A 14,641-nucleotide genomic window follows, 5' to 3' on the forward strand; every position below is an offset into this window, starting at 1 on the left:
TTCCCTAATGATGTGCATGCATTGGATAATAACAGAGATTTATACTAATAAATCCACACAATAAAACACGATTAACACGGAAAATATTAGTCCCCCCGTGCATAGTGCAGGCCATCTCACTAGTATATGTGTGTGTGTGTGTGTGTGTGTGTGTGTGACATTTTGAGAAAGATTTCAAAAGTCAAAGACCACAATATTTCTTGGTGGTAGAATCAGTTGGCAGGCCCATTCGCTTTTCTTCGAGAAAGAAATCGAGCAATCCCAGGTTATCAAATGACTTAAAGCGCTGTGGATGTTCATCATCAATCAACTCCTGAGGGATGTGTATGACCCCCTTATTGAAAGAGAACAACCCCAATGATAATCTTTTTGCATTCGCGTTCGTTAAAACTCGATGAAAACAAGGTTGTATTCTGCTGTTTCTCCAGGCCTGCAAAAAAAAGGCTTGATTGTCTAAATTTTTGTTTTAAAAAATAAAGACGCCTTCTAGAGGACAAAAAATATCGATTAATTAAAAAATATAGAGGACAAAAAAGAATAACTATATCAAAATTATTTTAGAAAACAAATATAAAAGTTCTTCTACTAGAGAACAATTGTCGCTACTTCAATGAGGTCATTGATATACATGTTCACGTCACATGCCATCGCATACTCATTCTTGTTTTCTTTTTCCTCTTTCTTGTGGTGTGCAACTGTTTTGTTTATTATAATAAGAAGCATTTTTTATGTTTCTTCAATTTATTTAATTTTGCTCCCAACCCAAAAATATTCACCTTGTTTTAGACAATGAGCTAAAAATATTTTTCAGTTGGGGCAATAATTAACCCAAAAAATCTCTCTAAGCAAATACTTCTAAATAAGTTACTCAAATGATAGGTAAAAAATGTTGTGGGCCAAATAAAGTCAATTTGCAACTTAATAATGATGTTAGAATTGCTCCATAGTTGATTCTCTTCAGCCATGATGCTAAGAATTGTTTCACAATTCAGTGGGAGCACAAACTGTAATTCCAAACAGATTCAAAGCCTATTGTAAGCATTTTCTTTTCCTATTACGAGGATTTGCTCCCACCGTATAACAAGTAGACTCATGACCCTTATATTTACATCGTGAGCTGAAATTTTACTTTAAACACTTTGCACGCTTAATACATGCATGCTAATTTGGTTCAATTACTAATACTATCGATCTTTCAAGTAGTATAAATTCATGTGAAACCCTTTACCACTTCACACTAGTCGTTGAAACTGATAAGAACCCATGAACACTGCTGATGCCTTAAAAGTCACGCGAGTGGATTTTTATTGTCAAAATTTCTACTTTTAGCTAATAAATTTAATAAAGTAAGAGGATATATATAACCTTACCATTGCTGCTTCTCCTGCCATAACAACAAATGATGAAGGCAAGAAATCAACAGGGACCCATTGCCCATCCTTCAATTTTACCTCCAATCCATTTTCTCGACTCTCAGTAAGAATTGTGATGAAGGTCTTATCAGTATGAGCATTAGAACTGACGGTTTTCTCGTCAACTCCATGCGATATATATCTGTTGAACCGAAGCAAGTGCATGTTTGAATCTAGGTGAGAATCACACTTCAGCTTCTCTACCCCGTAGCTTTCGTAAACCATTCTAATCACCACTTCTTCCAACTCCGACATCAGATTTGCACATTCATGGATAATCCCACTAGCAATTATCCATAAAAGAAAACAAACTGAAGATTCAATTCACTTGGAATCATTTCAATGCATTGCGCGCTAATTAATTGTTGGATTTACTAGTAAGAATTGATAAGATAAGGATAAATCAAGCTGTACCTGAAATTGTCATCATTTCCTCGGGGCCACACGAGCTTAGATAATTTCTTGACTTCTTCTATGTCGGTTGAATTTTCGATTCCCATGCTCTCATGATTAGATGAGTCACCGTCAATGCTAAAATAACCAAATAAACCCCTATCAGAAGTGTTCTTCTTTTTTGTTTCCGCGGGAAGATCGAACAGTTTTTCTAGCGCAGAAAATACTGAATCCCTCAACTTGAAAGAAACTGCATCATACACAGCAAGAAAGCAACCGCACTCTTCAAGAGCGTGGCGGACTTCGTTGCGTGCGAAGGACCAGCCATTTGTGCCATGCTGCAAATTCTCCTTGCCGAAGTTGATGACAGGAAGTTTTTGCAACTTTGGGTTATCCATGAAATTGAACTAGACGGATTTTGCAGCGCTAGGTCGATGCTTTTTCAGTGTATTGAGAAAACTACTATCTCTTCTGCTCCCATCAAGGGTGTAGGACGTGGATTTATAGCATAGGGCAAAAACTTGTGCAGGCCCGTACGGTCTGCGGTCTCGCGTGAAGAAATTGAACAAGACGGAATTTGCAGCGCTAGCTCGATGCTTAGTGTATTGAGAATACGATCTCGTTTGCTCCCGTCGAGGGCGTGGAATGTGGATTTAGACTTTAGAGCGTATGACTCGAGGGCGTGGAGCGTGTTTTTTTGAAGAACCAAAAGGAACAATACGCAGCCCTCAGCTGTTGAAAGGGATAGCGGAAGGGATAGTCAAGAATATCAAAATGGCTATTTTGACTGATGATATTAACAATTTCAGAGCTTTATTCCAGAAATGCTCTTTTTATTTAGATAGGAGATTGGATTATAGATGTGAACTGATTAGTGATTATGTTTTAGGCATATTTTAAGATGAGGAATGGATCAATTCTCAGTATGTCTGACACTTTTATATAGAACTACTTGAGTCTTTCCTCGTATAAGTGTATATCCTTTTGCCTATCAATACAAAAACTACCGTTACAGGAAAAAAAAAAAAAAAAAAATAAACAATACCAATACAAAAAGATGACTCAGGCGCAGAACTACGAATGCATAAGATTACTTTATTATGTTCCATTCAGTTAAGTATTTACTCCATTAATTTGTCAATGCATCGTGCACGTAATCTAAGCCAACACAAGTTGATTTAATTAGTAAAAAGAATTCACTTTTTTACAAAAAGTCGTGTATTTAAATTCTATTGTCAATGTAAACGCTGTATTTATAAGCTATCTATAAAAATCCTTATAAATGACTTGTGATTTCAAGATATGTTTTGACTCTTGATTCATGATGATAATTAGAGTCAAATCTATTCAAATATTTTATTAAAAAAATAATAATCCAAAGATTTAACATGTAAAATTATACACGTCATTTTTTTTTAACATATCGTTTTTTAACGTGTTAATAACTCATTTAAATTTTCATTATGAATGAGTCATTTTGGTTTCCAAAAGCATATTATAAATGTGTTTTTTTGAAGAACCAGAAGGAACAATACCCATACAAAAAGATGACTCACGAATACATAACATTACTGTATTATGTTCCATCTAGTTAAGTTAGCACGAATCCTAGGCAGAAACCAAAAATATGTTAATGTAGGAGAGATTAAACTATTCCAGGTTAAGGGAAAAAAAAAAAAAAACTATTCCAGGTTAAGGGTCCCCTGACCTCAATAAATAAAGCCTTCTAGTAATTCTTGGGCGGATATAACGTACTTATAAAACTGTAGAAATGCATATAATTAGAATCCAAGGTTTCTTGAATATTTTGTTGGAGTTACAAAATTACCCAGTAGGTTGAAAAACTTGCATGTATCAAAATATCTTTGGTGCGAGAGAATTCACAATCAAATGGTTGACAGGAACTGTTGTCAAGAAAATGTGTTAGTAAAACTTTTGCAAACCGGAGAAAAGTTAAAATGGGATATTAAAGGGGCTTCAAAAGGAACTTCCAAAGAATCAGCAGCTAAAAGAAATACATCAGCAAAATTTGGCCATTGTTAAATGATTTTCCAAGAGTATGACCGAAGATCTAGAGATGGTCCAATAGTACGGAGACTTTCTCAGAAAAAGACAAAAAGGGCACGCACAGACGCAGTAGCATCGGCTGGCCTCAGCTCAGGACTTCAGATGATAGAAGATATCGGGCACATTCACAATACTCAATAGATTCCAAGATACATTCCTAAGTTAACAGATCCTATACGTGTCTCATTTTCTCTTTAAATTATTAAAATATACATCTTCAAACTAAAATATTGCATTTAAGACAGAAAAATTACAATTTTTAGCATGTATTTCAACATGCTTTTGTATTCTGTAATTGTAATTCAAAGCTAGTGATCTTTATGTTGTAAAAAAAAAAAAATTTAGGGTTATATTGTAGAATTCAAAATACAAGCACCAGCAGATTTAGATGTGGTTGGTACGCCGCCTTTCTTAACACTGTGTTAGAGAGAGAGGTACGGCCGTCGAGATATTTGACACGTAACCCTGTGCTCAATTTAGCTTTGACCAATTAACCAATAAGGCATAGCGAGCGCTGGTATTTTCATGCTGTTGTGAGATTGGATTCAAAGATTTGAAGAGCCGAGAGGCTAAACAATGACAAAGAAGTTGGTTAGGAATTATGGTGCAAATAATTCGAATCGAATTGAGTTTTGATTTAATCATATTAAATCTTAAATTATTTTTATGAAGTTTGAATTTGAATTCGAGTTCGATGAGTTCAACATGTAAGTTCGAACTCGAACTCGATTTAAATTTACGTCGAGTGTGAATTCGAATTTGAGTTTAAAAAAATAAAAGGTAATTATTTTATTTTTAAAAAATAAATAAAATTTTTTTTCTTAATAAATAATAAAATATTATAAATATATATAATTTTATTATTAAAATAAAAAATTAAAATATATATATAATCAAATCGACTCACAAGCCAACAGATGAATATCTTTAACTTCGAATTCAATTCGACCTCAATGTTGATGAACGACGACCTGTTTGCGTGCAATATGATTCGTTTGTATTAGAAACAATTCATTTGTATTAGCGTAAACGCGGGAGTACTGCTAAGTTCTTCTCCAAATAATACATTTGTCAGACGTCAATTCGAGAGAGGCCGCCCTCATTCTTTCTTTTTCAACGGGGTAGGTGTACGTTGACCAATTGCATGGTACTGGTAAGTTCTTTATGGGCCTACTGCTGGTCCCGTTCTTTCTTTTTCAATGAGGTAGGTGTGGAATGTACATCCATTAGCAGTTTGACAATTGTCTTATGACAATTGGCTATTTACAGACTATATAGATATTTTGAGTGCCCGTGAGGCTACCAATCTTGCTTAGCGGTCAGTCAACATGTGATAGTTGTAGGGATAATTTCAGAAACCTCTCCTAAGGTTCCTAATAATTTTCTTGAGCTGTCTTAAAATTTAAAAAATTACACATACCCCTCTCATCATTTAAAATAACAATTTTATCCATAAATATTTTAATAAAATTCCCTTATTTGTTATGTCTATATTTAGAATGAGTTTTAAAATTATTTTTTCATTCTTTTTCCTTCTTATTCCTTTCTTTTATTTTTTACCAATAAAACCATAGAACTATCACTATTGTTTTTAGTTTCTATTGTAACCAAATGTCGAACTAGTGATTTTTTTGACTATTTAATTTTATATGTAATCCAATGTTTTTGCTGATTATTTTCTATTTTTGGTACTAAAATTAACAATAAATCAAAAAGAAATTGTCCAAAATTACTACCAAATTATGATAATTCTACTACCCAAAAAATTCACAAATTCTAAATGAATTATTTCAACATTTTCTTTTCTATCTTATAAATCTTTATCCATAATAAAGTACCATCAAAAGTATCCTATCATAGTGATAAAATTATTATTATAGTTATTTATCAAATAGTAGGTATGAACATGAAAAATTTGGCACCTTTTCCTTATAATTATACTAGATAATCTTATAATCGTATAGAAAAATAAATTAAAACTCATTACACAAGAGCATTTTGGGTATTCATTTTAAAAATTGACCAAGTCAATATTATTTTAAGATTTTGTTATTAAAACTATCAATCAAGGGAGGTAAGTGTAATTTTTCAAATGTCAAGAGAGCTCAGTGAAATTATCAGAAACCTCAGGAGAGGTTTCTAAAATTATCCCTAAGTTGTATTTTCTAGTTGGAGGAGGCAATTGGTGAGTTTAGATAATTTATGCTGAACTATTTCTATCTGAGATTGGAAAAAAATATCTCATCAGTTGCATCAACCTCCAAATACTTTTGTTTTGGTAGTAGATTATTTGTCAAATTTTATTTACCTGTATCATCAATATATTTTTTAACCACATTTTTATCTCACATATGTTACATCAAAACAGTATTATAGTATTCTTTTCAAAAAATTTATCTCAAATAATTTACTATCTAAACACAATTCTTTTTCCGATAAATAGAAAATGCATGATGCTCATTTGAGCTTTCCGAAAGCAAATGCCCTGATGCACGTGCACCACGCCTCAGGGAAAAGGGCAAAAAAAAAAAAAAACCTGTTAATGGACGAAAGGTGCACGACTTCAATTAAATAAACAAGTTAATCAATTCATTTGTTCAAGATTTTGCATCATTCATCTTGTTCCGAATTGATTTCCAGTCGCATGGTCAGAATTTAACAAAGAAGTGGAAGTAATTGACTTAGGATTAAAGATGACTGACGTTTTCTTAAGTCTTCCTAGACACACTTAATAGGTAAAAGTCGTTCACTTCTTTCCCACTAATGATCCTCGCGGATGCTAATATATATTGGAGGAGAACAGATTAGCCTATTCCAAGGCAGGGGCCCGTGAACCTCCATAAATAAGGCCTTCTAGAAATTCTTGGATATAAGTAGAAATGCATATTATTCTACCCTCTCTTTCCATGCTTAATACAAAGGAAAAAAAATCGTGGCACAACAATTATTATTTTTCTTTTGTTTTGAACACTAATCATGATTTTTTATCTCTCTCTCTCTCTCTCTCTCTCGACATAATTAAGCTAACATATCCTAAAAGTGTTCGATATCCTCTTTAAATTATTAATATACACGTCTTTAAACTAAAAGATTGCATTTATGATAGGACAAACATTGGGTCCGTTTGGATTCCTTGTTTTTGTTTCTGTTTTTGAAAAACTATTTTTCACATTCCAAATGCTACAGTAAATGTGTATTTCCAAAATAACTCCAGAAACACCTTATCCAAACATTATTTCAAAAACAACTCCATATGTATATTTCAATTTGTATATTTCAATTATGTATATTATATATATCTATTATTAATATAAATTGAAATATACAAAATGAAAATTATATATTTATATATTTATATATTATATATATATTTATATACATTAATGTTATAAATAATATTGTATATTATACATAATATAATATAATATACATAATATATAATATTGTATACATAAATGTATAAATATTTATACATAATATATTATGTACATTATATTATAATATATACATTATTAATGTATAATATTATTATGTACATTATTGTGTATAATAATGTATAATAATGTTATGTATAATATATATAATATGTAATAATGTATAAATGTATATTATGTATAATATATTATATTATGTATATTATATTATATATGTACAATATTATGTATATTATATAAATTAAATATTATATATTATATATTTATATATTATATATTATATAAATATTTTTATAATGAAATATACAATAAATATTACAAATTGAAATATTATATAAACACCATATTTGTAATATTATAATATTTATAATTAATATTAATGTATATTATATATTTATATATTTATTTATGCATATTATAAATATTTTATTTTATTGTAAAAATATTTTTTATATATTTATAATATATTTATAATATATTTATATAAATATTATATATTATATAAATTATATATAATATAGTATATTATATATTATGTATATTATACATTTATATAAATGTACATTTATACATAATATATATATTAATGTACATTTATAATATATATTTATATTATGTATTATATATAATATAATACATTTACAATACATTTATATATTTTTATATAAATATATTTATTTATAAATGTATTATAAATGTATAAATGTATATTTATATAAAAATATAAAAATTATAAATTATAATTTATAATTTATACATTTATATAATATTCATTTATAATTTATACATTTATACATTTATAAATATATTTATATTATGTACGTATTATATATAATATAATACATTTATATATTTTTATATAAATATATTTATTTATTAATATTTATAAATGTATTAAAAATGCATAAATGTATATAAATATAAAATTATAAAAATTATAAATTATAAAAATACTCAAAAATATGTTCTAAAAATACCTCTAAACATAATCCACAAAACATCTACAGTAAAAGTTTTTCATATAGTTTTTGAAAAACAACCCCAAAAACAACTAATCCAAACGGACTTGTATTTCAAAAATGAAATGCTACAGTGCTTTTTTTAAAAACAACCCCAAAAACAGTTAATCCAAATGGAGCACGTACTTCAACATACTTTTCTACTCTATAATATATGATTCAAAGCTAATGATTTTTATGTTGTAAACTTAAAATACAAGCGCCAGTGGATTCAGATGTACAGTAAAACTTTATAAATTAATAATTTTGGAACCATAAATTTTATTAATTTAAAGAGGTATTAAATAATCAATAAATTAATAAATTTATTAATCTGTCGAGTGTACCTACAATTCAAAGAAACACCTATTTAAGCAACTAAATTTTATTTTATTTTATAAAAAATATAAATTTTTTTATTCATAAATAGAGTTAAAAGTCTGAGGATTATAAATTAATCCATATTTATTTGATTTGTAAGTATAATTTAATTGGGTAAAATATCTGGATGGTCATCAAACATTAAGTTAGTCAACTTTTAACTCTCTAACTATTAAGTACATGTCTTTGCTCCTTAAACTTGTAAAATGGTATATTCCCACCCCTTTGGCTAGAGATAATTTTAGAAACCTCTCTTGAAATTTATGTTAATATTATTTATGATCTCTAAAGTTTCAAAAATATCACTAACCTGCCATGAAACTATACCTTTGCAACAATCTCACCCTCATATTATTAAAAAATTCTTGAAATAATCATTTAATAATAAGAGAGAGACATTTTTCTCCAAATTCTACCGTTTTGTATTGTCTTATATTGAATTTTTTTACCAAATTGACTATGATATAAGATTTACATATTTTGCCTAAAAAATTTTTCTTCTATAATGTTTTATCTAAAATTTGTTAAAGTAGTGAATACAGTTTTATCAATTTGTATGTTGTGATAGAGTTAAGTGATATTTTTGAAATTTTAAGAATGTCGAATGATATTATCACAAAGTTTAGGGGAGGTTTCTGAAATTATCACTAGCCAAAAATGTAAAAAGTATACCTATTTTATGAGTTCGAGGGATAAATGTATGTACTTAATAATTGGAGGTTAAAGGTTAATCAACTATATATTTTGTGCGGAAAATGGTTTAAAACGTCTCTCACATTTTGCAAAATAACTATTTTCGTCCCTCATTTTTTAAAGTATATTTTTACATCCCTTACAAATTCATATTAATCAATTTTGGTCCCTATCAAAGTTTCGGACTAATTTTTTGTTAGAATCTACCACGTGCCTTGCACGTTATCATGTTTGAAGGGTAAAATTGTCAAATCAAATTTACATAATTTGATCCATAGTCCCTCACATTTCACAAAATAATTTTTTTCGTCTCTCACATTTCACAAAATGAATTGTTTCATTCCTCACAGTTTACAAAATGGATTTTTTCATCCCTTACATTTCACAAAATAAATTTTTCATTCCTCATTAATTATGTGTCCGATAACTTTTTTTTGTTTTAAACTGATGTATATATCTATTTGATTTCACCTGAACAATACAAATAGCATGTAATATATCTCTATTTGATTTCGTCTGAACGTACTGTTTATGTGAAATTAAATAGATATATATAAATTTAAAAAAAATTGTTAGTTTTTCACTCATGTTCATTTTTTTTTACTCAAAATTGAAAATAAAAAAGACATTTAATTCTAAACGTTAGTAAGTGTTTATATCGAATTAAATTTGGACAAAAAAATAAACAAAGGAAAAGTATGATAAAAAAAAGTAAGTGATTGATACTTTCAAATTTTAAAACAATCACAAGACAAGAAATTCAATTATTTGTCTTAAAGGTGGTGAGTAGAAATTTTAGATTGAAACTGCAATTTGTTAATATGATTATAGAATTCAAATTAGGACCGATTAATTAAATAATCTTATTACACAACTCAATAAATGAATTATTACTAAAAAAGAAAAATCCTCAAATGTTAAAGAGATTCACATGGTAAATCAAATAGATATAGGTTTAAAACAAAATTGTTAGATTTAAACTCATGTATATATCTATTGAATAGCATATGTACAACTACAATTTGTTAGTTTAGATGAAATGAAATAGAGATATATTACATGCTATTCGTACTATTCGGGTGAAATCAAATAGATATATACATGGTTTTTAAAAAAAATTATTCGTACACATGGTCAATGAGGGATGAAAAAATTCATTTTGTGGAATGTGAGGGATGAAACAATTCATTTTGTGAAATATAAGGAACTGCAGATCGGATTATATAAAATTTAATTTGACAATTTTGCCCTTAAAAATGATCACATGCAAGGCACATGATGAATTCCGGCAAAAAACTAGTCAAAAACTTAGGTAGAAACCAAATTTGACCAATATAAATTTGTAAGGAACATAAAATTACACTTTTAAAAGTAAAGGATGAAAAAAAGCATTTTACAAAATATGAGAGACATTTTGAACGATTTTCCCTATTTTGAGGGCTATTCAGATTTTTTGCTTAATTTATTTATATTAATGTCTTCAATGTACTTACTTAACTCATATCAAACTATCAAAGCATGAGTAACTCCATAATTTTTTAATGTAAAATAAGAATTCAAGTCCAACATTTTTAGGAGGAGAGATGTGTTGAATTGTACAAGGGAGAGTGTATATGTGAGAAGTTGGGGGTTCGAAACTTTCCACTTATACTAAAAAAATTCAAAAGTTTTAGATCTGATAAGAAAAATTAGAAATGAGATTCCGGTAGATCTAATTTTTAGGGAACTCATTTTAAGAAAATATGATAGGTAATTTTAGAGAATTATTAATTTATGATATAAATGGGACCAAAGGATTATGTAAGGTTTTCAAAAAAAAATTATCTTATCATTTCATCCAAATTATTAATTTAGTTCAAGTTAGGACCGAAAAAATTACTATTTAATAAAGATTATTAATTTATAGAGATTTTAGTGCAATGTGTATGTCCCTTTTCTAGCTAAAGGGACCGGCCATTGGGCCTAAGAAAGGGAGTAAAAAACCAGAGATCAAATAGACTGAATAGGTCTCCCAACTTAAATCGGGCCTAAACTGAAAATGATTTTCAACACCAATAGTTGTTAATTTATCAAGTATTAATTTACAAATGTTTTATTGCAATGGGTATGCCTCCTTTCTGGCTAAAGGGGCTGACCACAAAGCCTAAGAAAAGGGAGTAAACAACACAGATGAAATAGACAGACCAGTTCAGACTTTGGACTGCGTCTCTAGGCCCTTGCTTTGTTCAGTTTCTTTGACCCAACCAACGAACATTGAATTTCTTTCTTCTACTAGAATGAAAATTTATTTATTTATTTATTTATTTCTTCTTGGTATAAAACAGATAGTGCATCAAAATAAATTATTTCATAGATTAATCCCGGAGGAAGCTACTCCCCTAACATCTTCTACAAAAACGAGGGCACAATGGGGGAGAAGAAAATACATCGACTCAAAAGAAGACAAAAAGCTTTTCACCCATCTCGACAAATAAGAAGACAAAAAAGCTTGGACTCAAGAATTAAGAATCCGTCACGCAGTACATAAATAAATGTATTGTTTTTAGAAAGAAATAAAGCTGAAAAGAGTTCGCCTCACCATTAATGGACTTGAATTAGTGGCTTATTAAGGCCGGATATAATTTACTTGTACTGAAAGATTCTCTTGATCTGAAGGGAAATTGATACCTGGTATTCAAATACTGGAAGGTTAATGAAGAGAGAAAATGATTGGTGGATAGTTTATCTAAGATGGATATGCATGCTCTATCATGATCCGCAGCCATATGCACAAGAGATCCACCCCTCTTAAAGGATCATGGTACTTCAATTCAAACGCCACAATATCTCTTGATGGCGTCACACTGAAGGTGCTGCCCAGTTTGCAATTCTTTCTTTAAGAAATTATGGTATTCCAGGTGATCAAATGGCTTATAGCGCTGTGGATTTTCCTCATCAATCAACTCCTGAGGAATGTGCACGACCCCCTTGTGGTAAGAGGTCATCAACACTGAGGATCTTCTTGCGTTCGCGTTCATATGAACTCGATGAAGACAAGGTCGTATTCTGTCGTTGCTCCATGCCTGCAAAACTAGATTGATTATCCAGATTTCTGTTTTTAAAAAATAAAGACGCTTTCTAGAGACAATATATATATATATGTATATATATATATATATATATATATATATATATAGATTTGAGAAAAGGAACAACCATATCAAACTTCAACTTACCATTTACAAATCAAGCAGTATTAATTCATATGAAACCCTTACCATTTACCACTGGTTGTTGGAATTCGATGAGAAACCATGAACACTACTGATACCTTAAAACTCACTGGAGTGGATTCCTATCGTAAAAATTCCAACTCTTAGTTATTAATAAATTTAAGAAAAGGCAGAGGATGTAACCTACCATTAATGCATCTCCTGCCATAACAACAAATGATGAAGGCAAGAAGTCAACGGGGATCCACTGCTCATCCTTCAAGTTTACCTCCAATCCGTTAACTTGACTCGGAGCAAGAATTGAGATGAGGCACTTATCAGTATGAGGGGGAGCAATCACGGTTTTCTCGTCTACTCCAGGCGCCTTGTAGTTGTTGAACCGAAGCACGTACATGATTGAATCTATGTGAGAATCACACTTCAGCTTCTCTACCCCATAGCTTTCGAAAACCATTCTAATCACCACTTGTTCCAACTCCGATAACAGATTTGCACATTCATGGATGATCCCACTAACAATTATTCATAAAAGGAAACAAATTGAAGGTTCAATTCACTTGGGATCATTTCAATACACCGCGCGCTAATTAATTGTCGGATTTACTAGCAAGAATTGATGAGATGAGGATAAATAAATCAAGTTGTACCTGAAATTGTCATCATTTCCTTGGGGCCACATGAGCTTGGAGAATTTCTTGACTTCTTCTATGTCGGTTGAATTTTCGATTCCCATGTTCTCACGAATAGATGGGTCACGGTCGTCGCAAATATAACCAAAGAAAAGCGTATCAGAAGTGTTCTTCTTTTTTGTTTCCACGGGAAGATCGAATAGCTTTTCTAGCGCAGAAAATACTGAATCCCTCAACTTGAAAGAAACTGCATCATACACAGCAAGAAAGCAACCGTACTCTTCAAGAGCGTGGCGGACTTCGTTGCGTGCCAAGGACCAGCTTTTTGTGCCATGCTGCAAATTCTCTTGGCCGAAGTTGACGACAGGAAGTTTTTGCAACTTTGGGTTATCCATGAAATTCAACTAGACGGATTTGGCAGAGCTAGGTCGATGCTTTTTCAGTGTATTGAGAAAACTACGATCTCTTCTGCTCCCATCAAGGGTGTAGGATGTGGATTTGTAGCATAGGGCAAAAACTTGTGTAGGTTCGTACGGTCTGCGGTCTCACCTGTAGACCACGTGAAGTACTGAAGACAACAGAGTGGTCCATAATTTAAGAATTGTTTGGATTGCATTTTTTTTAATTTTTTGTAAAAAAGGTATTGTAGTAATTTAATATATGTGAATTAAAAAAAATAATTAAAAATATATTTAAAAAAAAATTGTAATGCAAACACACCTTATCACGTGGAGAATTTTTAATATTGAAGACAACAGAGTGTCGTTCGGCTTTCTTCCCAAGCTCCGTTTCTTTCTACTCTGTCTTTTTTTTTTTCCCGGTGATGAATTGATTGGTGAGGTAGTTACGTGTAGCTTGAACAATAAAAGTAACACTACGATTTGTCTATTTCACTGTACAATACCAGTTGCCGACTTTCATTCTATTCCATCATATCATCAACAAATCAGCACGGAGAATTTTCCCCCAAACTATTCCAGTTTACTCTCAACTGCACATGCAAGATTACAAATTTTTCAGACCCCTATTACGTTAGAAACTACTTTAGAAGACTAAAGAATGAGTTACAATTTTTTAAGGAAAGAACAATAATGTTATGTTACTTTATTATGTTCCATCTAGTTAAGTCTTTACCCCATCAATTTGTCAATGCATCTTGCATGTAATCTAATCCAACACAAGTTAACTTAGTTAGAAGAAGCGGTCACTTTAGCACAAAAAGTCTTGTGTTTGAATTTCACGGTCGATGTGTACATTGTGTTGGTAAACGACATGTAAAAATCCTTATAAGCAACCTATGATTTGATATATATCTTGATTAATAATGTTGATCAGTTGAATCTATCGAAACCTTTTACCAAAAAAAAAAAAAAAGGTGTAATCTAAGAGTTTAATATGTGAAATTATTGAACGTATCACTAT

General features: G+C 30.2%; 2 protein-coding genes across 2 annotated transcripts; both read right to left on the reverse strand.

The window, feature by feature from the left end:
• On the reverse strand, positions 1-2,337 carry LOC113726837 (probable 2-oxoglutarate-dependent dioxygenase AOP1). Its single transcript, XM_027250722.2, has 3 exons — positions 1,827-2,337; positions 1,371-1,695; positions 1-430 (listed from the first exon to the last, which is right to left on the reverse strand). The coding sequence occupies exons 1-3, from the start codon at positions 2,201-2,203 to the stop codon at positions 182-184; spliced, it is 951 nt and encodes a 316-aa protein (XP_027106523.2). The 5' UTR covers positions 2,204-2,337; the 3' UTR covers positions 1-181.
• Positions 2,338-11,706: 9,369 nt separating this feature from the next.
• On the reverse strand, positions 11,707-13,786 carry LOC113726838 (probable 2-oxoglutarate-dependent dioxygenase AOP1). Its single transcript, XM_027250724.2, has 3 exons — positions 13,238-13,786; positions 12,778-13,102; positions 11,707-12,440 (listed from the first exon to the last, which is right to left on the reverse strand). The coding sequence occupies exons 1-3, from the start codon at positions 13,612-13,614 to the stop codon at positions 12,189-12,191; spliced, it is 954 nt and encodes a 317-aa protein (XP_027106525.1). The 5' UTR covers positions 13,615-13,786; the 3' UTR covers positions 11,707-12,188.
• Positions 13,787-14,641: the final 855 nt, after the last annotated feature.

This window comes from Coffea arabica, chromosome 2c (assembly GCF_036785885.1).
Source record: "Coffea arabica cultivar ET-39 chromosome 2c, Coffea Arabica ET-39 HiFi, whole genome shotgun sequence".
Taxonomy (NCBI): domain Eukaryota; kingdom Viridiplantae; phylum Streptophyta; class Magnoliopsida; order Gentianales; family Rubiaceae; genus Coffea; species Coffea arabica.

Coding starts and splice junctions, on each gene's coding strand:
- LOC113726837 (XM_027250722.2), bottom strand. CDS start 2,203: ATGGATAACCCAAAGTTGCAAAAACTTCCTGTCATCAACTTCGGCAAG. Junction 1,696..1,826: donor GGAAATGATGACAATTTCAG/GTACAGCTTGAT, acceptor GATAATTGCTAG/TGGGATTATCCATGAATGTG. Junction 431..1,370: donor TGGCAGGAGAAGCAGCAATG/GTAAGGTTATAT, acceptor TTTTTTTTGCAG/GCCTGGAGAAACAGCAGAAT.
- LOC113726838 (XM_027250724.2), bottom strand. CDS start 13,614: ATGGATAACCCAAAGTTGCAAAAACTTCCTGTCGTCAACTTCGGCCAA. Junction 13,103..13,237: donor GGAAATGATGACAATTTCAG/GTACAACTTGAT, acceptor AATAATTGTTAG/TGGGATCATCCATGAATGTG. Junction 12,441..12,777: donor TGGCAGGAGATGCATTAATG/GTAGGTTACATC, acceptor CTAGTTTTGCAG/GCATGGAGCAACGACAGAAT.